The sequence below is a fragment of the Callionymus lyra genome, chromosome 10 (assembly GCF_982586985.1).
Source record: "Callionymus lyra chromosome 10, fCalLyr1.hap1.1, whole genome shotgun sequence".
NCBI classification, from domain to species: Eukaryota; Metazoa; Chordata; class Actinopteri; order Syngnathiformes; family Callionymidae; genus Callionymus; species Callionymus lyra.
In genome coordinates, this window is record NC_141827.1 from 12,588,907 (window position 1) to 12,613,122 (window position 24,216).

Here is a 24,216-nt window from a genome sequence, read left to right on the forward strand (position 1 = left end):
CTGGAGAGTTGATGTTGATCACTGAACATCTGTGGCGGGACCTAGAAAAGTGTCGATAACATGGAGGCCTTCGTCATGAAGGATGATCCTCCGTATCTCCAACTGAAGGACATCAATGTTCCGCGACACGTGAGCCAGCAAAGATAATCTAACGGCCGCAGAGAAGTGAGCGTTCAAGCTGTCTGGAGGTCGGGGTGGAAAAAGTATCAAACATATCTTGTAGGTTTCCTGAAGATTATTTTATATTAACTTTTAATGTTCATTATCAGCAATGATGGCACAATCTCTTCTCTTCCAGGTCGGGAGGCAACTGGTGACCTTTCTGTGTAGACATGGTGTGTCCTCCCTGTGTTGCGTGGGTTTGTAGTGTTTATAATGTTTGTTGTGTTGTTTGTAGTGTTGTTTATAATGTTTTTGTAATGTTTATAATGTTGTCTGCAGTATTTATAATGTTTGTAGTGTTGCATATAATGTTGTTTTAGTGTTTATAATATTTGTAGTGTTTATAATGTTTGTAGTGTTGCATATAATGTTGTTTATAGCATTGTTTATAATGTTTTTGTAGTGTTTATAATATTTGTAGTGTTTATAATGTTTATAGCATTGTTTATAATGTTTTTGTAGTGTGTTTAATATTTGTAGTGTTTATAATGTTTGTAGTGTTGTTTTTAGTGTTGTTTATAATGTTTTTGTAGTGTTTTTTATAATGTTGTTTGTAGTGTTGTTTATAATGGTGTTTGTAGTGTGTGTAATATTTGTAGTGTTTATAATGTTTGTAGTGTTGTTTTTAGTGTTGTTTATAATGTTTTTGTAGTGTTTATAATGATTTCTAGTGTTTTTTATAATGTTGTTTGTAGTGTTGTTTATAATGGTGTTTGTAGTGTGTGTAATATTTGTAGTGTTTATAATGTTTCTGTAGTGTTTATAATGTTTGTAGTGTTGTTTATAATGTTTTTGTAGTGTGTTTAATATTTGTAGTGTTTATAATGTTTGTAGTGTTGTTTATAATGTTGTTTGTAGTGTGTGTAATATTTGTAGTGTTTATAATGTTTGTAGTGTTGTTTATAATGTTTGTAGTCTTGTTTATAATGTGGTTTGTAGTGTTTTTAGTGTTGTTTATAATATTGTTTGTAGTGTTTATAATGTTGTTTGTAGTGTTTGTAGTGTTGTTTATGTTTTCTGTAGTGTTTGAAATGTTTTTAGTGTTCTTTATAATGATTTTTGTAGTGTTTGTAATGTTTGTAGTGTTGTTTATAATGTTGTCTGTATTGTTTGTAATGTTTTTAGTGTTGTTTATAATGATTTTTGTAGTATTGTTTATAATTTGTTTATAGCGTTGTTTATAATGTTGTTTGTAGTTTTTGTAATGTTTTTAGTGTTGTTTACAATGTTGTTAGTAATGTTTATAATGTTTGTAGTTTTGTTTATAATGTTGTTTGTAGTGTTTGTTATGTTTGTAGTGTTGTTTATAAAATTGTAAGTAGTATTTATAATGATTGTAGTGTTGTTTACAATGTTGTTTGTAGTGTTTAGATGTTGTTTTTACTGTTTATAGTGTTGTTTATAATGTTGTTTTTAGTGTTTATAATGTTGTTTGTAGTATTTTTAGTGTTGTTTATAGTGTTTGTAATGTTGTTAGTGTTGTTTATAATGTTGTTAGTAGGATTTATTATGTTTGTAATGTTGTTTATAATGTTTTTTGTAACGTTATAACTTTTGTAGTGTTGTTGTTTATAATAATGTTTGTAGTATTTGAAATGTTTGTATTGTTGTTTATAATGTTGTTAGTAGCGATGGTTCTTTTGTTTTGTTTGTTGGTTTTTAGTTATTTTAAATGTTTTCTTATGTTGTCTGTGATGGTTTTTCTAGTGTTTGTTATGCTCTTTGTAGTGTTTGTAATGTTTGTAGTCTTGTTTATTTAGGCAACTGGTGACCTTTCGGCGCTCCGGTTTACTCCCACAGTCCAAAAACATACAGAGGTTGATTGGGAAATTGTCTGTAGGTATGTGTGTGTGTGTGTGTATGGTTGTGTGTCTTTGTGTGGCCTGTGATAGAATTGCAGTCCTGTCCAGGGTGTCCTCCGCCTGAAGAAACTGGGATAGGCTGTAGCCCCCCGTGACCCTCTTGAATGATGAATGAATGTTCATTACTACTGTAGTTTAACTGTTTTGGTTCGCAAATGTGTGCACAGCAGAGAGAGCTGGGGAGGTAGAAGCTGCCATCATGGCGCTCCTGGAGCAGGTCCACCATCCTGCAGCCGTCCTGGTGAAATATGCTGCTCACTCCCTTCTCCACTGCTGTGCAGGAGCATCAGCTCTATTCATGAAAATGCAATTCCACGCGGCTCTGAGCCGAGGCTTGATGCAATAAACGGGGACGAGCCAGAAAGACAGATTTAAGACGAGGAGCCGCTCTGAGGGATTGCTGCTCAATTACCACATGCAGGGTGAGCAAATATTTATGAAAGATGACTCAATCCCAGCCCAACAAAGACCAGTGTTCCAAGATATTTCAATGTGTAATTACATTTTACACTTTAATTACAAAGGGTGGCCATGCTTATTGACAAGCACAGCAAACTAGTGAAGTGTGCACACGTTTAAATGAAAAAAATGTATTTTACAACATGTGAGATTGAAAATGTTGTTCCCCTAGTGGTGCAACGGTAAAACTACAATCTTGTGGAACATCTGTTGCCACAAACCACTTCTGGTTAGTTTTTTAACGTCTCTCAGTGTTTCATATGAAAAAAAAACAGTCTCTAACCTACTGGTGTGAAACAGTTTGATGGTCACATGACTCATGGCTCATCCAGACAAAACCACAGGAAGATCTTCCTTAAAATAATAAAGAGTCACGACTGTTCAACATTAAACCATCATTACAGGAAATGAGAAAAAATGTAAAATGTAGTTTAAAGTGTTTTTTTATGTTGTTGTAGTGTTTGTCGGGTTTGTTATGTTGTTGTAGTGTTTTTTATGTTGTTTGTAGTGTTTGTTGTGTTGTTCATAATGTTGTTTGTTATGTTGTTGTAGTGTTTGTTATGTTGTTTGCAGTGTTTGTCGTGTTGTTCATAATGTTTGTCGTGTTGTTCTTAATTTTGTTTCTTATGTTGTTGTAGTGTTTGTTATCTTGTTTGTTGTGTTGTTCATAATGTTGTTTGCAGTGTTTGTAATGTTGTTTGTAATGTTTGTAGTGTTTTTGATGTTGTTTGTAGTGTTTTTGATGTTGTTTGTATTGTTTGTTATGTTGTTTGTAGTGTTTTTATGTTGTTTGTAGTGTTTGTTATGTTGTTTGTAGAGTTTGTAATGTTGTTTGTAGTGTTTGTAATGTTGTTTGTAGTGTTTGTAATGTTGTTTGTAGTGTTTGTAATGTTGTTTGTAGAGTTTGTCATGTTGTTTGTAGTGTTTTTATGTTGTTTGTAGTGTTTGTTATGTTGTTTGTAGAGTTTGTCATGTTGTTTGTAGTGTTTGTAATGTTGTTTGTAGTGTTTGTAATGTTGTTTGTAGAGTTTGTAATGTTGTTTGTAATGTTTGTTATGTTGCTTGTAGTGTTTGTAATGTTGTTTGTAGTGTTTGTAATGTTGTTTGTAGAGTTTGTAATGTTGTTTGTAATGTTTGTTATGTTGTTTGTAGTGTGTGTTATGTCGTTTGTAGAGTTTGTAATGTTGTTTGTAGAGTTTGTTATGTTGTTTGTAGAGTTTGTTATGTTGTTTGTAGAGTTTGTAATGATGTTTGTAGTGTTTTTGATGTTGTTTGTAGTGTTTGTTATGTTGTTTGTAGTGTTTGTAATGTTGTTTGTAGAGTTTGTAATGTTGTTGTGGTGTTTTCAAATTTTTTTTCTAAAAGAAAAATTTGGCCGGAAGACCCGATTGACCCGAGAGCGAGCTTTCTACAGCTCGATGCTATGCTGCTCTGTACTGTCAATTTGTTTTGTCGCAAAAAGAAAGACGGTCGGTCGATCGTGAAGGAAGCTCGTATTTCTTTTTCTTACAAGTGGTAAATAAACGACCCGAACATACTCTGGATTGTTCCTTTGTCTCCACAAAACGAAGTACAAGACTCGGGCGGAAGTGACAGGTGCACAGACGTCGTGTTTGACTTTAATTGTTTATAATGTTGTTTGCAGTGTTTGTTATGTTTATAGTGAAGTTTATAATGTTATCTGTTTGTGATGTTGTTTGTAGTGTTGTTTCTAGTGTTTATAATGTTGTTTTCAGTGTTTGTAATGTTTGTAGTGTTGTTTATAATGACGTTCCATGCGTTTGTGTCTTCTCGTCTGGACTATTGTAACAGTTAATTTTCATTTCTTAACAAGAAGGATCTGTCTCGCCTGCAGTTCATACGAAAACTCTTTAATGGCTGCCAGTTTATTTCAGGATCAATTTTAAAATTCTGGTTCTTACTTTCAGATCTATTCATGGTCAGACTCCTCCTTACATCAGTGATCTGATCCAGCCTTACACCCCAGCTCGGGCTCTGAGGTCTGTGGATCAGAATCTACTGATGGTTCCTGAACACACTTCAGGACCAGAGGAGAGAAATCCTTCCAGGCTGTTGCTCCTAAGCTTTGGAACAATCTTCCTCTCCCTCTGTGTTTGATGATCTACTGACTCCTTCAAGAAACATCTTAAGACGTTTTTATTTGTTCAGGCTTTTCCTTGATTTTCTGGAACTCCTGTTGTGTTATCAGTTTTATCTTGACCTTTCAAGTATATACTTTATTGAGTTTTGTTTTGATTGTTTAAGTGCTTTGTGACCCTGGTCTGGAAAAGCGCTATATAAATAAAAAATACTTACTTACTTACTTACGTTTGTAGTGTTGTTTATAATGTTGTTTGTAGTGTTTTTTGATTGTTCGTTTAAAAAAAAAGTATTTTATGTTGTCTGTAATGTTTTGTCTAGTGTTTGTTTTGCTGTTAAAAGGGTTGTTTGTAGTGGTGTGTAGTTAAGACTCACATGGGATTGACATCTCTCGATGGTTCAAAGCTGCTGACTTGGCTTCATGACAAATGGATTCCTGAAAGTTCTTCTTGGCACGAAGGGGAAGTTGAACGTTTACGAGAAGGTAGCACCACACAGCAGAACGTGTTCTCGCTCCTGAGGTCCTGCTGAACAAGTTCAATCCAGCGTCTGCACAAAGAGTTTTAAATGATCGACGTGAACCTGAAACCCAACATTCATTCTCTTTGTCATCCATTCATTGATGAGGGTGACACTGAGGTGTAGCTATTTGAAATGTTCACAGAGTACCTCAGCCACACACCATATACAGTACTGTGGTCCCTCGTCTACTGCAGGGGTTACGTTCTGAAACACCTTTTTTTTTAAACTATTCAAATACTTGTATTTTTACTCTTAATTCATCTTTCCCGTACTGTCGTTGGCATCATCATGACCAACGTTTTAAAGTTATAACTTTATAAATCTCAGCGAACGAGAGGTTACTAGAGTGGATTCCATTACGACGTAAGAATGGGCTTCACTCTTCCAGCAGCCCCGCTTTGTTTATACAACGAGTCCCTTGGAGGTAAGTAAGTAATTTTTATTTGTATAGCGCTTTTCCAGACCAGGGTCACAAAGCGCTTAAACAATCAAAACAATATACAGTTAAAATATATACTTTAAAGGTCAAGATAAAACTGATTACACAACAGGAGTTCCAGAAAATCAAGAAAAAGCCTGAACAAATAAAAACGTCTTAAGATGTTTCTTAAAGGAGTCAGTAGATCATCAAACACAGAGGGAGAGGAAGATCGTTCCAAAGCTTAGGAGCAACAGTCTGGAAGGATTTCTCTCCTCTGGTCCTGAAGCGTGTTCAGGAACCATCAGTAGATTCTGATCCACAGACCTCAGAGCCCGAGCTGGGGTGTAAGGCTGGATCAGATCAGTGATGTAAGTGGAGCATTAATGTAGGTATTGGCATATCCACATATAACTATTTTTAATCTAACAACTACTAACGAGGACAATAGAAAGTTGTTTTTAGTACTCTTAGTTACAGTACTACAGCATGTTGTCGTCGCATCAATGCAGTACCTTCCGCTCCTGAGAGTCACGTGTCCGAGCACACCTGTCTTGATAGAACCGGAAGCAGTTAATAACGTTGACTCTGCATTCTTTTTTTTTCTGCAGCATTTTCATCTCCTCTCAGGGAAAATCCGCCAAACAGCCGCATCAGCCCTACTTCCAGTGCTTCACAAACCTCTCTCTTCACTTCTCATCTCTTTTTTTTTCTCTTTTTTTTAACTCCCTCACGCACGAGCAGCAGAAGATGAAGCTCGCGCTCGAGTCTTGTTTCCCAGCAGCAGCAGCAGCAGCAGCAGCTTCAGAGATGGATGGAGGGGGTTTTCACGGGGTGGGGTTGAGGAGAGATAGAGGAGAGGAAAAGAGCAGGAGATGTTATTGCTGGGAAGGAAGCAAGAGACATCAGAGGACTCGCTGATTTTAACAAGCGAACTCGGCTCACCTTTAGCTCACCTCGCTGTTCCTGCCGTGAACCTTCTCCCTGCAGCCCCCCCATCACCCTCCCTCACACCCAACCACCCCCTGTCGTAACAAATGCCGAGAACTTTCTCTCCCTGACACGCCCCCCCACCCCTCAGATTCTCTGCAAGACCCCTCGGTTCTGCTCACATCTCCTCCATCCTCCTCCTCGGTCCAGAGAAGACCCACCTAAGGCAAGTCCTTCCTTCCCTTCCTTTCCTCTGATGTGACGCAGTGAACCTGCTCTCATCCTCCTCTGGGTTCACAGCGGGAGTTCTCGCGGGAACATGGACCTCACCTGCAGCCACGCCACCTTCTCCACCTTCTCGCAGGTGTTCGGACGTCAGGGGCAGCTCATGCAAGCCAGTGAGTACAAAAGATTTTTTTCTTCTTTCTCCTGACCAGTGCGTCAGACCCTCCCTCTTGATGGTCACGTCTTCTCCATCCTGATCCCTGAGGTGGTGTTTGGTAAAGTTCATGAAGTGAGGAGGACAGTTAGTGTCATGGAGTGAGATAATCACATTATTTATGAAAGGACAGAATTAAAAAAAATATTTCCCATTAGAAACTTTAACAAGGTGCATAATATATGTTGTTGTTTTTTCACAACATTTTAAAATGCCCTACAAAATAGTTAAGGTAAGGTAAGGTAAGGTAGAACTTTATTGATCCCTCAGGAATCTCCAATAGCCACAGCAAATACAGCAATCTTTCATAACAAATAAATCAAAATAAAATAAGAAATAAAGAGAAAGAACAAGATGATACAATCTAAGTCTAAAGATAAAGAACATAGATCAAAGAAAAAATAACAAAGACAAAGGATACACAGACTAACATAGAACAGAACATCCAGATACTTTCACAATACTTTATTTTAGATACTTAATACGTAATTCACATTTTGTGTGTGACTGAAACACTGATTAAAACAATAGTAATTATTTAAAATAAAAAATATATTATTCAGTATTATTTCACGTATGTCGTTATGTTGACACTTGTTTTTTTTTATAAAAGCAGTCAAAGGTGTACAACAGAGAAAGGTAAAGGTAAATACAACCTAACAAAATATTTGGTAACAACTATTTTAATTTAAAAAGAAACACTGACACAATAGTATGTATCAGGGAGAAGCAGGAACAGAAAAGTGATGGAGGGGAACAGTTCAGAGGAGAGAAGAGTCCAAGGTAATAAGGACAGTCATGGATCAGGCTCTTGTTTACACACTCTGACTCAAAGACAAGAGTCAGAGAGAGAAGAGTCTTACTGAGAAGAGTCTTAGTGAGAATAGTCAGAGAAAGAATAGTATGGGTGAGAAGAGTCTTAGTAAGAAGAGTCTTGTGAGAAGAGTCTTAGTGAGAAAAGTCTTAGTGAGAAAAGCCTTAGTCAGAAGAGTCTTGTGAGAAGAGTCTTAATGAGAAGAGTCTTACTGAGAATAGTCTTAGTGAGAATAGTCAGAGAGAGAATAGTCTTGGTGAGAATAGTCTTAGTAAGAAGAGTCTTGTGAGAAGAGTCTAAATGAGAAGAGTCTTAGTGAGGAAAGTCTTAGTAAGAAGATTCAGAGAGAGAAAAGAGTCTCAGTGAGAAGATTCTTAGTGAGAATAGTCGGAGAGAAGAGTCTTGGTGAGAAGAGTCTTAGTAAGAAGAGTTAGAGAGAGAAGAGTCTTAGTAAGAAGAGTCAGAGAGAGAGAAGAGTCTTGTGAGAAGAGTCTTAGTGAGAAGAGTCTTAGTGAGAAAAGTCTTAGTGAGAAGAGTCTTAGTGAGAAGAGTCTTAGTGAGAAAAGTCTTAGTGAGAAGAGTCTTAGTGAGAAAAGTCTTAGTAAGAAGAGTCTTAGTGAGAAGAGTCTTAGTGAGAAAAGTCTTAGTGAGAAGAGTCTTAGTGAGAAGAGTCTTAGTGAGAAAAGTCTTAGTAAGAAGAGTCTTAGTGAGAAGAGTCAGAGAGAGAGAATAGTCTTAATGAGAAGAGTCTTAGTGAGAAGAGTCTTAGTGAGAAGAGTCTTAGTAAGAAGAGTCAGAGAGAGAGAAGAGTCTTAATGAGAAGAGTCTTGTGAGAAGAGTCTTAGTGAGAAGAGTCTTAGTGAGAAGAGTCTTGTGAGAAGAGTCTTAGTGAGAAGAGTCTTAGTGAGAATAGTCTTAGTGAGAAGAGTCTTAGTGAGAAAAGTCTTAGTGAGAAGAGTCTTAGTGAGAAGAGTCTTAGTGAGAAGAGTCAGAGAGAGGGAAGAGTCTTAATGAGAAGAGTCTTAGTGAGAAGAGTCTTAGTGAGAAGAGTCAGAGAGAGGGAAGAGTCTTAGTGAGAAGAGTCTTAATGAGAAGAGTCTTAGTGAGAAGAGTCTTAATGAGAAGAGTCTTAGTGAGAAGAGTCTTAATGAAAAGCGTCTTAGTGAGAAGAGTCTTAGTGAGAAGAGTCTTAATGAGAAGAGTCTTAGTGAGAAGAGTCTTAGTAAGAAGAGTCAGAGAGAGAGAAGAGTCTTAATGAGAAGAGTCTTAGTGAGAAGAGTCTTAGTGAGAAGAGTCTTAGTGAGAAGAGTCTTAGTGAGAAGAGTCTTAGTGAGAAGAGTCTTAGTGAGAAGAGTCTTAGTGAGAAGAGTCTTAGTGAGAAGAGTCTTAGTGAGAAGAGTCTTAGTGAGAAGAGTCTTAATGAGAAGAGTCTTAATGAGAAGAGTCTTAGTGAAAAGAGTCTTGTGAGAAGAGTGAGAAGAACTAGAGTTGAAGATGCTCAGGTTGTCTGCAGGAGTCACTGGAAAGGACAACAACATATACAACAGCATCAGAGGCTCACCATATACAAAAATGCAGAAAATGATTACAATACACATTTTTATTATGAGAATATAGTTTAATATACTTAAATGAGGGATGAATTCTATAACAAAGTGTAAAGAATAATCCTAATTAATTAAGCATGTGGAAATAGTTTAGAAAAAAAACAACATAAATGTACAAAACAACAAGTGAACACAGAAGATCATGTATACAGTTTTGGTTTCTAAATCTCTCCATGATATATAAAGAAAAAGTTTTAAATTGAAGAATCAATCTTGGGAGCAGGTGACACTGAGGTATAGACGTTCGATGGCATCTTTTACCATCGTGACGTTTCATAACTCAGGAGGTCTGACAGCTTAACGACGAGAAGGTTGCTGTTTCAATGTCGCACACAATGTCGTTTGTTTTGTCCTCGAGCGAGACTGAAGCTGCTGCTGACATGATGTGTTCCATGTTCGTCTCATTGTAGCTCCTTTCTCACTCCCTCTACCTCTTGACCCAGTTACGTCATCCATTACTGCAAAAAAAAACACTTGCGTCTTTTCACGCCTGGACGCCATTACCCTGTAAATAAACTATTGTTATTATTGTTATTACTATATAAATTGAACTTCCTTCTCCTGAACTCTCAAGATTAAAGATAGAATGCAGCAAATGCAGTGAATGTGGTGAGGTTCATGGTTGGTGAGGCACCTTTAGTGTCAGATTTACAAGTATATAAACCCAAAAGGGAAACTTTTTCAATTGGGTACTGGTTATTTGTATATCTCATCAGCATTCTTCACACACACACCCACACATTCACAAACACACACACATACATAGCATAAACCTGTCATCTTTGACGATATCATATGAAGATGGTTTGAAAAAATATATGATTTAATTAATAATTTCTCCAAAAGTCTATATTAAATTGTTGTGATATGTTGTGGGATATTAGTCTTCACCCCCTAGATCTATGACAGTCATCGATTGTGGATAAATATTGATTTATAGCTTCATAAACCTGTCACTTTTGACATTGACATAAGAGTCATACCTGAAATATTATGTTTTAATTATCAATTTACTTGAAATTGTATATTCAAAATCTTTAACCTGATCTGAGACCTTTGAATTAGCTAAACATCTAAATCTAAATTCGTGTTAAACAATTAATAGATATAGTAAAAATAGGAATGAATTGTTCAGGCTTTTCCTTGGTTTTCTGGAACTCCTGTTGTGTTATCAGTTTTATCTTGACCTTTAAAGTATATACTTTATTGAATATTGTTTTGATTGTTTAACTATTTGTGACCCTGGTTCTGGAAAAGCGCTATACAAATAAAAATGACTTACTTACTTACTTACAAATAATGAAAGAAAAAGGATTAGCAAACGTGGATTTAAACAGTATGAAATATGACCGCGATATTAAAGGATTACAAGGAAGACACAGCTGATGAAATGCTCTTAATTTGAAAGCTGAACGTTTATTTCCTCCTACTGAGGGGAAGTTACCTTAAAGTTTAGCAAGAACTCTCCAGATTTAAATTTGGCTCTAGAGTGACGATTCCCGAGCAATTTTTTTTAGCTTGACAGCATTATGATGTCAGCGCTGTATTTGTATTAAAATGTTACATTTTGTTGACTCGACACATATGTTAATAGTAATAAAAGAAAGACCCGCCTTATGTTGCTTCTGATTGGTTAATATTGCGTGTTGCTTTCTGTGATTGGCTACATTTAAGCATAATGACTAAAGTTTATTATCATGAAAGGATAAATATTGAGTAGTTAATTATTGAAGTATATCAGTTCCATCAGAATATTGAATGGTTTAATTTATATTCCTAATATTGAAAGGTTGAACTCATTATATTTATTTGCGATATTAAAGCTAAGTTTAGCAGCAGAGATGATAGCGGATATAACAGACCTGTCACACGGACAATAACATGAAACAGCTGGTGAGATATGAACATATGATATAGAATAAACATCTAAACGTAAATAGTCTTGCACTTCTAATATCATGACAGTTATGCAGGTCAATATTGAAAGGTTGAACTCATTATATTTAAATTCAATATTAAAAAATGTGAAGTCTTGCAAATCACTGTCGCATCAGCTTAGATATTTTCATGACAAAGTTTCAACTTTGTTTTAACGTCTGGAGTTTAAACATCTTAAACTACATCAGTAGATTCCGATGTCAAAGGATCTCAGCAGGAACAATGTTTCACTCTGAAGGTCAGATCCTTCTCTATAAAACTGTTTATTGAAGCCTCGCCGACACTGTCTGTTTAGCTCAGTCAGTTCGTTTGTCGTCTTCTTTGTCTTTTTCAGTCACAGGTTCGAAAATCCCTTTCTTCAAAGCTCACAGTTGAGTGTCAGAATGTGTTTCCTCCGTTAATGGACTAGTTTCACCTCGACCGGATCTCAAAACTCTGTCAAACCTCCCTCACGCACCAAAGTTCTGCTTCAATGTGGCGTTGAGAACCATCATGACCTAGACTTGAGATTTGACCTCATATTCGTTCGTATACATCAAAATAACTTACTGTGTTTAAAAAAAATGTTGACCTACTTTTTGGATTGTTTCTAAATTCTATTTATTATAGTTTTGGTTGGTTTTGAAATGATGTTATGGAAAACGTAACACACACTGAGGAGGTGATGACACGTTTGCATCTGTTTCAACAGAGTGAAGTTTAGTCTTTAGTGTTTGTTCTGCAAAATGTTTTAAACCATTTTCATACTCCATTGATATGATTGACATGTAGAGGAGTATTTTTTATAAATATATGCTAATAACAAACATCTAATCAAAATAACTCGGAGTCAGATATTTGTTACATCAGCGTTAACTCATCATCCGACACGCAAATACGGAATACAACAGTAAATGAAAAGACAAAATAAACATCTACCCCACTTAAATAACCACATACAGTATATCTAGATATGAAAAGATGAACTTATTGCAGTGAACTTCAGTGCGATATTAAAGCTAAGTTTAGCAGCAGAGATGATAGCGGATATAACAGACCTGTCGCACGGACAATAACACGAAACAGCTGGTGAGATATGAACATATAAGTAAGTAAGTAAGTAAGTAATATTTATTTATATAGCGCTTTTCGAGACCAGGGTCACAAAGCGCTTAGACAATCAAAACAATTCTCAAAAAAGTACATACTTTAAAGATCAAGATAATACTGAGAACAACACAGGAGTTCGAGAAATTCAAGGAAAAGCCTGAACAAATAGAAACGTCTTAAGGTGTTTCTTAAAGGAGTCAGTAGACTCCATCAAGCACAAAGAGAGAGGAAGATCGTTCCAAAGCTTATGAGCAACAGCCTGAAAAGATTTCTCTCCTCTGGTCCTGAGCCGTGTGCGTGGAACCATAAGTAGATTCTGATCCACAGACCTCAGAGCCCGAGCTGGGGTGTAAGGCTGGATCAGATCAGTGATGTAAGGAGGAGCCTGACCATGAATAGATCTGAAAGTAAGAACCAGAATTTTAAAGTTGATCCTGAAAGAAACTGGAAGCCAGTGAAGAGTTTTAAGGATCGGAGAAATGTGAGTTCTTCTACTAGAGCGGGTTAGAATTCTCGCTGCAGAGTTCTGAATCAACTGCAGACGAGACAGATCCTTCTTGTTAAGACATGAAAATAAACTGTTACAATAGTCCAGATGAGAAGACACAAACGCATGGATTATAAGCTCCAGATCATGTTCCGACAACATTTTCCTAAGTTTAGAGATTTTTCTCAGTTGAAGGAAACAGTTTCTGGTCAGTTTTCTGCAGTGTTGAACAAGAGACATGTCTTTATCAAATACAACACCCAGGTTTCTCAGGCTCAGTTTGACAGACTGACCTAAGTCACCCAAGTACTGACTCAACCCCGGAACCTTATCATCAGGAGCAATAACCAGAGTTTCAGTTTTGTCCAAATTTAGCTGTAAAGTGTTTTCACTCAGCCATTGTTTGATTTCTAGCAAACAATTGACTAAGCTGTTCAGCCTTTGGGGCTCAGTTGGATCAAAAGAGCAGTAGAGCTGGATGTCATCAGCAAAAATGTGATAAGAAACATCTGGAAATCTCTGAATGAGATTATGAATATGATATAGAATAAACATCTAAACGTAAATACTCTTGCACTTCTAATATCATGACAGTTATGCAGGTCAATGAGTGCATCACTGAAGCAGGAGGGATTCTCACAATGTTTTATACATCATATATCACATATCTATGTGTTAGTCAGTGAAAGAATCAATAAGCAGTTACTCTGTTTCTGCAGGAGATGAAAGGTGTACACAGTCCTTGACAGGGTTTTATATTCACTAGAGTCATGCTATCGTTTTCTCTTTTCGAGGGTTTGAATGATCTTTTATTAACTCTTCACAACGATTGTGTATTGTATGTTTCATCATCGTCATTACAACAGATGTCGGGTCCAGTAGTGTGTCCAGTAGAGGCGCTATTTATCTTGATGATCTTTGTGTCTGTTATCGAAAAAAAGAGGTGTTTTGTCGTCACTCATATATAACGTCCAGTTCCAGCTCTCACTGGCTGCGGTGCCAACTCTGAAAACGGTGTTGTAAAATAGAAGTGTAGAATCCTACAGTCGCCACCAAAGATACTGCAGAGCACAGAAGAATCTCTCAATTATTAACAAGTGAATCCATCAAGATTTTTCAGGGGCTACGAGCGAGCGAGCACAACCTTGAACATTTGCCGATGAAGCACACATCAGTGATATCTTGTTATGTAATCCTCATGGTCAGAATACATATTTCCCCCGGGAGAGTCGGAGGGCGACTGACTTGTTTCAGAAACCAAAGTGTCAGCTACATCCTCCCTCCTCTGGCCGGCTGGCTCGGCTCGCGGAGCCGTGCTGTGAAAACTTATCGGGTTCCTTTGATGTCTCCACTTATTCATGAATGCTAAGTGAATCTGCAGCGGTACGATGGATGCCGAGACAAACGTATCTCGATGATCTTTGAGAGTCACTCACTGTAACAGCAAACAAGTGGTCGTACGGTTCGGCTGTTTTCATGTGTTCATTTGAGTTATTCCCATCGATGAAGGTTTTATTATCACTTCACGACGTAATAATGACACTTTAAACACACCAAAGGATTTGATACGTCACAGACTTCAAGTCATGCATGTCCGAGGTCTGTCCAGGGGGGCGTTTGTGATCAACAGCTTCTAACTGGAATATTTCGTTTGTGCACATTAGTCAGTTGAAGATGAAATAGAAATATTTATAAATTGATGATGTGGAAATAATTTCAAATTGCTACAGAAATCTACTGTTATTTTTTAGCCAGGTTTTAATTTCACTTTAAGTCAAACGTCAGCATGAGTCCAGTTTCTCTTTCAGTCTGAGTATTTTATTCTCGTCTGTTTTTTTGTCTATTTTTATAAAACAAATGTTAAACACACTGAGTGTAGTGAACACTTCACAATCAGAAACTTTTATTGCCAGTTTTGTAAACACAACAGTTTTTTTGTGGTACAGAATAAAATTTACCTTGTTATCTTGGAATTTATACATTTAACCAGAAGCTTTTAAAAACAGCCCTGAAAGTAAGTAAGTAAATAAGTAATTCGTATTTATATATGAACATTTATTTAGTTTGGTTTTATTTGTAAACGAGATTAAACTTGTTTTTTTATCATCAACCAATACAGTATAAAACATAGTTATAAGTAAGTAAGCAAGTAATTTGTATTTGTATAGCACTTTTCCAGACCAGGGTCACAAAGCGCTTAAACAATCAAAACAATATTCAATAAAGTATATACATTTGTTACATTCTTTTCTTGACCTCCATTTCTTAAAATGTCTCTTAATGTTATAATAATTTCTTATTTCATTTTTTTTGTTTCAATAAGTTTTATTCCATAAACTTTTGTTGTTCTGCAAATGTAATTGTCCCTATGCTGGTGTTGAGACCCAGATAAAATAGGTATTATTTAAATCACATTTGTGTATTTTACATGTTATTATTAAAAAGTCAGTGAGCTAAATACGTTTAAAAAGTAAATAGAAACAATTTAGGATTTATTTTTTTATTTGTCAGCAGAAAAGCGACGGCTGGAAAAATAAAGTTGCCGTCCAAAGAGGTGGAGTATGTTCTGCTTGAGGGAGTTGAAGTGAAGCGACGATCTCGATGATTAACGTCAGTGAACATTTATTTAGTTTGGTTTTATTTGTAAACGAGATTAAACTTGTCTTTTATCATCAACCAATGCAGTATAAAACATAGTTATAAGTATTAAGTAAGTAATTTGTATTTATATAGTGCTTTTCCAGACCAGGGTCACAAAGCCCTTAAACAATCAAAACAATATTCAATAAAGTATATACTTTAAAGATCAAGATAAAACTGATAACACAACAGGAGTTCCAGAAAATCAGAGAAAAGCCTGAACAAATAAAAATGTCTACAGATGTTTCTTGAAGGAGTCAGTAGATCCATCAAGCGCAAAGAGAGAAGAAAGTTCCAAAGCTTAGGAGCAACAGTCTGGAAGGATTTCTCTCCTCTGGTCCTGAAGTGTGTTCAGGAACCATCAGTAGATTCTGATCCACAGACCTCAGAGCCCGAGCTGGGGTGTAAGGCTGGATCAGATCACTGATGTAAGGAGGAGTCTGACCATGAATAGATCTGAAAGTAAGAACCAGAATTTTAAAGTTGATCCTAAAAGAAACTGGAAGCCAGTGAAGAGTTCTAAGGATCGGAGAAATGTGAGTTCTTCTACTAGAGCAGGTCAGAATTCTCGCTGCAGAGTTCTGAATCAACTGCAGGCGAGACAGATCCTTCTTGTTAAGACATGAAAACAAACTGTTGAAATAGTCCAGGTGAGAATATTGTTATATGACCATATTTAGTCGTCACTTTTATTGACTAAAGCAACACTAGTGACGGCACTACAATAAAAAGATGTCAGATTGATTTCACAAAACCTGTTTTAAAGCCTATTAAATCAATACAAAATTACCTTGCGGGGAAAACCTTTCTTTTAAAAATGTACTTTGATCTTCTTAGCAAAAAACCTTGAGGGAACCAGACTAGTGTGAGTGTGTGGCACCGGGCTCGTGCTCCACACCAATGAAATATGATCAGAAATAAGAAAAAAAAACGCTTGTTTCTGCTGTCACTGTTCAACAGTGTTCAAGGGAATGTAACATCTATAGAAGCCAAAGAGTCCTTAAGCTCACAGCGACGGTCTCAGGCCTTTATATCTGTCAAGGTTCTGGATGACAGCCAGGACTTTCATCTAAGTCAGACTCTCAGACTCCTCGCCATCAAACTTTACCGCCTGATCATTCCTGCGGACCTTCAGGAGATCCTGGATGGATGTGAGCGTAGATGTGTTTGCTGACATAAAGACTCCTTCCCTGTTGGGAAGATGTTTTCTGTGGTCACATGACAATTTCTAGTTCTGTTTCGTGCCTCCACATTATCGATCCTTCAGTTCCCCCGGACGTTCTCAGTGGATATATTCAGCCAGAACTCACCCTCACTTTTAAAGCCAGAGAGTGGATTTAATCACAGCCACAGCCATCCATCCGGACCCCAGGAGCTGAGAACGTTGATTCTTTGGACTGTAAATTGACTGATGATTTGATTGTAAATCTGGATCCAATTTGTTGTCATTACTCTTATTGATTATATATATTTTTTAAAACATTGTTCTGTCCTCAAAATAAGGAAATCAATTCTCTCTGATATTTTCCAGATCAGTTTTTTTTTATAATCTCTTACGTTCTTGCAAGTGTTTGAACAGTGACATCATATGTTTACACGTATAAACATGCATCGTGTTAATTGTAATCTAGTTTCCTGTTCTGTTATTGAACAGCTGTTTAAAGCTCTTCTAGACCAATCGTTGAGTCCGAATCAGAATATTTGCCATTTTCAGTGCAAAACCACCAAATAGGAATTTATTTTGGTATTGTGTGCAACATTAAACATGAAATAAATGTTAAAAAACAGTTATCAAATGAAGATTTATATGAATGAATGAACTTTTATAAATCTGCTGAATTCATTTTTAAAAATGGTTTAAATAACATTTTCCTGAACACAGCTTGTCATGAAGAGGTAACAGCAGAGCTGTGTCTCAAATCGCATACTAGCGTACTCAAAGTTAGTATTTTTAGTGCGTAAGTGCGTCTCAATTCTTAGTATGCGAAATTTAATGCGCCATGCACACTAAATTGGTGTACTAAAAGGCCCACAAAACTGAGTATGGTTCGATGGACCATCCTAAACGTCCGCCATCTTAGTGACGTTTTAAACGGAAGTTACGTCATATATAAATATATATATATATATATATATATATATTTATATAGGTGTATTTTCAGCAGCAGTAGAAGGATGACACGTCTTCGGTGCTGATACCAGCTTAAATATCTCGCAAATATTTCGATTCTCATATTTTTTCTTTATTTCTTTTTCCAAACTTGCGAAACGTGCTGCCAGCAGGTGGCGATAGCGTTCAAACAGCTGGTTGAAACCATCATTAAATAGAAGTAGAAGCTGTCGCGTCATTTCCTGTTAGTGTGTAGCGGCAGTGTTTGATTTGAGACATACTATCTGTGGAGAATTTGCGTACTAGTTAGTATGTACACTATCCTGATACATACTAACTTCTAGTACACTAAGAGAAGTATGCGATGTGAGACACAGCTCAGGACTCGGAGGACGACGAGTTGAGAACCTAAAAAGGGCGACTAATGATTTAAAGACACATCGTAAAGACGAGGAAGTCGCTGCTCGGCCTTCCCGGACGATGTAAAGTGACTTCATTCCTGGTTTACTCCCCGAGTTTTTCCATTTCACACATTGTTTAACTGGATTTAAAAAATAATTTCTCACTCTAGTTCTTCTTCATAATCCTCGTCATTGTCTTGATTTCCCTGCGACACGCTCGCTCAGCAGTTCAGAGATCCTCACAAACTTTCCCTGGGTTGAGTGAACACATCTCCTGGATTTAATAGCTTTCCCCCCTCGTTCCTTTAGCCGCTCGTTCCCTTTATCAAAACCAGCTGCGAGCTGAATAAATCCCAGGATGATGCTGCTCTTGAAAGTTTTTCACCAGTTGGAGAGTTTGGACTTTTTTAAGCGCACAAACTCACGAAGTTAGCTGAGTCATGGCAGAGTGTTACTGAAGCGTAAGATTTAAAAAAGCAGAGGATTTTCAAACGTGTCCATCTGTGCGGTGATGCTGGATGTCGGATAAATTCCCCACTATGGGAAAAATAGAGGTTTTTGTAACGTACAGCACATTTGCTGAGAAGATGTAGGAGCTTGAAGAGTTAATGGAGCAGCTCGTGCTAGAAGGAGTGAGTCCTGCTGTGTAGATCCCACTTACAGTGCACATTGAATTCTCCGCCATAATGAGTTTTGCATTTGTCAGCAACTTTAGCTCCAGCAGCTGTTTCTAGCTCACATAAATGTTTATGTCGTCGCATTTAGCTTCACTTCCTTTTCTGATCCAAAAGTTTACATTTGACAAGTTTGTTGTTAAAATCGAATCTCAAATTTAATTCAATCTTCTGGAAACATTACATGTATTTTTACTCCAAGAGTCTCATTTAAAAAAAGTATATGTGTATACAATGACAACACAAACCATTTTGTGATACACTTTTTGATGCTAGTTACACTTTTAAAAAGTGGTTTTAAACATTTGAATGATTCCTATCTTAAGTTATCTTAACTAAAATATTTTCATAAAACTTGACTCATTAACTTCAAACTAGTTGGTACAAAACAAAGCTAAAGTTATGTTATTTACAAAGCCGTCATATCATATTTCATTCTCCACAATCTGGTTCATGACCTCATCGGTATCATCCTTCATTCATCAATGGAAGTCTGGAAACAGAAAATTCGTCCAACTGTTACAAACTAGGAAAAGTGTTTCTGAGTAGGAATAGCTAAAGCTAGTAAAATAAAGCAGATCAATACATTTTATTATTTTTATTTTTGTTGCCCTCATCTCATTCTGATACACGTCTTTCCTTTTATGACATTTTAAAACTATTGAGGGTTTTCTGTACAGGAAACAAGTTTATTAACACTCCATCGTTTCAGTTTGTTGCAGATTTTTGGTTGTTCAAAAGTCTCGAGGCAGTGGAGTCGAGCATCAAAAGGGTAACACTGAGTCTCAGCAGGGCGTTGACTCGGTTGAGTTTGGTGTCGGTAACAAATCTCCAGGGAAAAGCTGGTGTCACGTCTCGTGTCCACTGTTGTCCTCGGAGCCGGCTGGTCCGGTCGTGCTGTGGGAGTCGAGCACTGGGAATCAGTGGCGCACATTTGAATGAATCCACCTCTCAATAACTACTTTAAGATTCTTTATACACCACAGGGATCTGACCGTGTGCTGTTATAGGTCAATAAGACGTTTAGATCATCATCAAATGAACTCAACATCAGTGCATTACATCAAAATATCACTCCAACTACAGTCTGTGTGGTTTCTATTGCCACGAAAGACACACTCTGCACCCCCCCCCAAAAAAACACACACACACACACACACACACACACACACACACACACACACACACACACACACACACACACACACACACACAAGCACCACTATTGATCTCATAAAGCGCAACATTATTAAGAAAAAAATGCATTTAGTCACGTAGTTCATGAAAGAAATAAATAAATCATTTGAAGCTCGTGAAAGACTCGTCTCTGAGTTAGCATGACTTTCTTAACAACGTCCAGCATTTCTGGAAATATCCTTCTTGAAAATTTCTTTGCAAGTATATCAGCAACCAGATCAAGCTCTTCAGCCATTGTGTTGAAAAACAAACAGTTAAATTAACTCAAATCATCCTTTCAGCTCCATGTGATGAGTCTCAGTGCTATCCAATCAAACGACATGAACGTGTCACGTGTTTAATGCGTTAGGCGTCATGGAAGCTGTGACACGGGTATCTTCCAAAACGCTGATGTTGTGTCGCCAACTCGAATCTGATTGGTTAACACAGTCCTTCGGCTGTCGTTGATTTAAATGTACAAGAGCCACTTCTGAAACGACTGAAGGCCTCGGGTGGATTTCTTCAGGTCAAGCTCTCACATGAAGGTAGAATCCTGGAAGCAGAGCTCAACTTGTGCAAGCAAGAGGAAAGAAATGAAATGAAGAGAAAAGACTATAAGGAATAATTGAATATATATTTATGAAAAATAAACTTTTTTAATTAAAGAATTACATTTATTTTCTGATTATGTTCAGGCCAGCAGAGAAGGTCTTGCTGGCCCTGACGGCCTTCCACTGCCAGGAATCTGTTGAGGCTCGACGTTATCCAGAGGAGGATGAAAGAGCCTCAGAACGAATGTCTTATTTTTAACGTTGAATACAAGTTTGAGACTCATATGTTGTGTAGTTCTGAGTTTGGATTCAAATATTGTGGGTGTGAATATTTCAACTTCAAGTTGTACTTTGTGAAATCTCAATGTCATGACATTATTGGTCCATTAGAAAAAAATAAACAAGTCCAGAAATGTAATAATTCGACATATGGGGAGACGTAGCTCAGATTGTGTGATGGTTGGCTTTCAACCGATGGTGAGCTGGCCAGCAGCCTACTGCCACCAGTGTGAGTTTATGTAAAGCATCTGCACAAATCCTTCCTTTGATTCATGGTTTTAAAATATATTCCAGGTCCTCTTATTACATCATTGTAGCGTCTTTGTAGATATTTTATTTCCTCTGTTGTGACGCGAGAGCCGTTTCTTCTCCTGACCCGAGTGAACTCCCTTCTGTCGGCTCCGTCTCGGAATCCATCGGGTTTGTTTCGCAAACGTTAAATCTTCTCTTATGAATATTTCAAACGGAGATGCAGGTGGAGCCGAGATTCAAGTCTCTGCAAAGATTCGTCTGCAATTACGTTGAGTGCTTCTGCACCTCTGGTGTCATCTCCGTGGGAGCCGTCCGTCAGCGTCATGTGGGCGGACAGACGTCCTCCAGCAGACGCTCGTGCACCGGACACTTTCCTCCAGCGTTTGATGTGCGAGGAGAGAGACGAGCGAATGAAATATCACCGCAACACTTTCCCTCGTATAGAGCCTTTTTAACAGCTTACCTGCACCACCGAGAGCAAGAGACTCTCAGGGTCACACAGGGTCATTATGATAATGTTTCTTTGCTTCTCGAGTCAATCCCAGCTACCTGGGGCGAGAGGCGGGGGACATAGACGAACCTAATTCCAAGCGCCTGAAGCCACACAGTCGTGGTGAGAAGATACAAACTGGAGGATCCTCACTTGAGAGATGCTGTGGATTAATTTTGTCGTCAGAACAACAACCACCGGTGTTGAGAGTCGTGCGACAAATCACGTCTGGTGTCGACAGACGAGAGATAAAAAAGATCCAAGAGTCTTCTTCCTTCCTAACTTCCTCGTTAAAATGATGCTCCTCTTAGGATGTCGAAAAGTCTTTTTTGACTTCATTAATAATTTGTTATTTTTTGTTTTGAAATCCTTGTGATCCATGAATTTACCTCAGTAATGAGTTTTGTTCAGTCTTTTGACTTTTAATTTGAGCTCCACGATGATCGGAGAAACTCTGTAGGAGCTGTTAGTGTTCATGAGTTTAAACAATGACTTTTATATCGGATCTGGTTTAAAGTCACGCATTTTTCTGGTAGACGAGTGAGAAAGTAGAGCAACTAGAGTTTACACGTCAGTCTGAATTGTTGCTGAGTTGTAGGTTTCACGTTAATTGTCGTACTCCAAAGGTTTTTTTTTTTAGGAAAAACAAGCTTGAATGATTTATGGAGGCGAGGCTGGTGTTCACGCCTTCAGAGATCGGATCCTGTCACAAGGATTCCTTTCTCACACGAGCATCGATGAACACCAAAAAAAATACAATCATAACAATGTGTGGTTACGTAAATTTGACAAACATACTAGAGCTTAGAAGGTTCTCATTAATGAGGATTTGTGCGTCTGTTGTGTGACTTGTGTGACGCTTGAACACAATTAGACCTTCAAGAACATCAACTCTGACTCCATAAATACACATTTTCTCTCCTTGAAACTGATAATTCTACATCAAACGGGTCATTAAACGAGTGTCAATTTAATTCCACCTGTAAGTCAATTGTTAGAAACTCACTCTGAGTTGTGTGTCGAGGCAGAGATTCACATCATTATTGCTGATTTGTTCACCAGACTCTGAACCTTTCAAAAGTTATATTAAGAGACTGAAGTGTTGCTGAAAACTCATCGACTTCAACATGTTGAAGGTATCTTCTGGGAGCACGAGGAGCTGCCGGTGGGTGTCCTGAGCAGAGCTCAACCTGTCAGCAGCAGCATGAAAACTTCAGATGGAGGGATGTATATTGTAGAAAATATCTTGGTCTTTGTTTGCCCAAGAGACGCGAAGAAAGCCGAGTTAAAGATTCAGAGGTTTTTTCGTTGCAGACCAGAGAGAAGATCGGACATGTTCGGAGAGGGTTGGAGATCAGACCGAGGACATGATGGACAGGAAATTCTCAAATAAGAAAACAGGATGAAATAATAACTATACTATAACTATACTATGATAAAAACTCTCCTGAGATGAGGAGGGCAAGTTTAAGGAGCTTAATAATACAAAATGAATCTGAATAAAGTCACATTTTATAGAAAGAATGTCTTCATATTAACAAAAATAAAAACAATAACAACAAAACATCATGAAGGTCTTTATTGAAATCATATTTATTGACAGTAGTGAAGAGGAAAATCAACTTAAACCACATAATGTGATATTTCTACTATCTTGTCCTTCTGAAATTTTAGAAATCGTTTTTTTTCCACTCATTTTACATTCTAAGCTTGTGGTTATTTATATTGATATGTCATATGCATTTGTTTATTTTCCGCTCTTGATATTTATTTATTTTATACGATTTATTTTCCATTTCTCATATTATATGGATCGACTTTTTGATGCTTCTAAAAAATGTTTGTCCACAAAAAATGTATTTCTGCATTCATCAAGTCCATTTAAATCAGTCCATTATCCCGAGCATTAGACAAGACTGTATGTAGTTTGGATGGATTAATGGATGTCTCAGTGTGAAGGTTTGAGGTTGAAGTCTCTCAGTCACTGATCAACTCGTCAATGTTCACTGATTCAATTCTGTGGCATCAGAGCCGACTTGGCCTGAGGCTCCAGATGAAAGTCAGAAGATCTTCAGGTTCCTCTGTGGTTTCCATCGGTGAGACTGTGTAAAGGAAGTGGAAGAACCTGCCTGCTCTGATCGCGGCTTCTTCTGATGATGTTTTAATGTCATTTCTCTATTCATATCTGGAGAAAAAAACACATGAAACAAGGTTGTTGAGATGTTTGAAAGACTGATAAATGATCATGTCGTGTGTGAACTCGGCCACACGAGGGCAGTGTTGCTGCGGTTAATGTGAAGCTTGTCGTCATCATTTTCATCCTGTAACGCGTCATGATCTCGATTCATAGTTTTTCAGGTGTATTTTGGAAGAAAATGTAATCCTTTGAGGCTGAAGTCTCGATGTTTGATATTTACTTGTCAAACTTTTCCTGCCAGTAGTTCTCCCCGAGGCTGCCCTTCAGCTCAGCTTGAACTTCTTCCTCTCGTTCTTCATCCAGAACGACTGCTGGAGTTCAACGTGTTTCTGCTGCAAAGAGTAGATACTGTTCAAATTAAAGTGTATTTTTTAAAATAAAGATATTCAACTAAGATTATGGTTGGAACTTACCTGTGAGTTTTTTATCTTATTTGTTGTTAAATGTGTTTAAGTGTATGTGTCATTCACGCTGAAAAGGATTGGATTGACAAGTATGTGGTGATATCAGAAATATAAAACATATTTATTATATATATATTTATATATATATTATATTTGTTAGCATGTTTCATTTCCTAGCATACGGAGCAATTTGAACGCCAACTCAACTCAACTCA

At 37.3% G+C, this 24,216-nt stretch overlaps 1 protein-coding gene across 2 annotated transcripts in view; it reads left to right on the forward strand.

The window, feature by feature from the left end:
- Window positions 1-6,292: 6,292 nt before the first annotated feature.
- kaznb (kazrin, periplakin interacting protein b) overlaps window positions 6,293-24,216 on the forward strand; it is a 120,426-nt gene continuing 102,502 nt past the window's right edge. Inside the window, exons 1-2 of one of the 2 annotated variants that reach the window (XM_087800317.1) lie at window positions 6,293-6,679; window positions 6,754-6,851. In XM_087800317.1, the coding sequence (XP_087656443.1) occupies window positions 6,773-6,851 (79 nt within the window). In that variant the 5' untranslated portion in view covers window positions 6,293-6,679; window positions 6,754-6,772. Of the gene's footprint in view, window positions 6,852-24,216 lie in introns of both variants that reach the window. The other variant, XM_087800318.1, reaches the window with a different exon arrangement.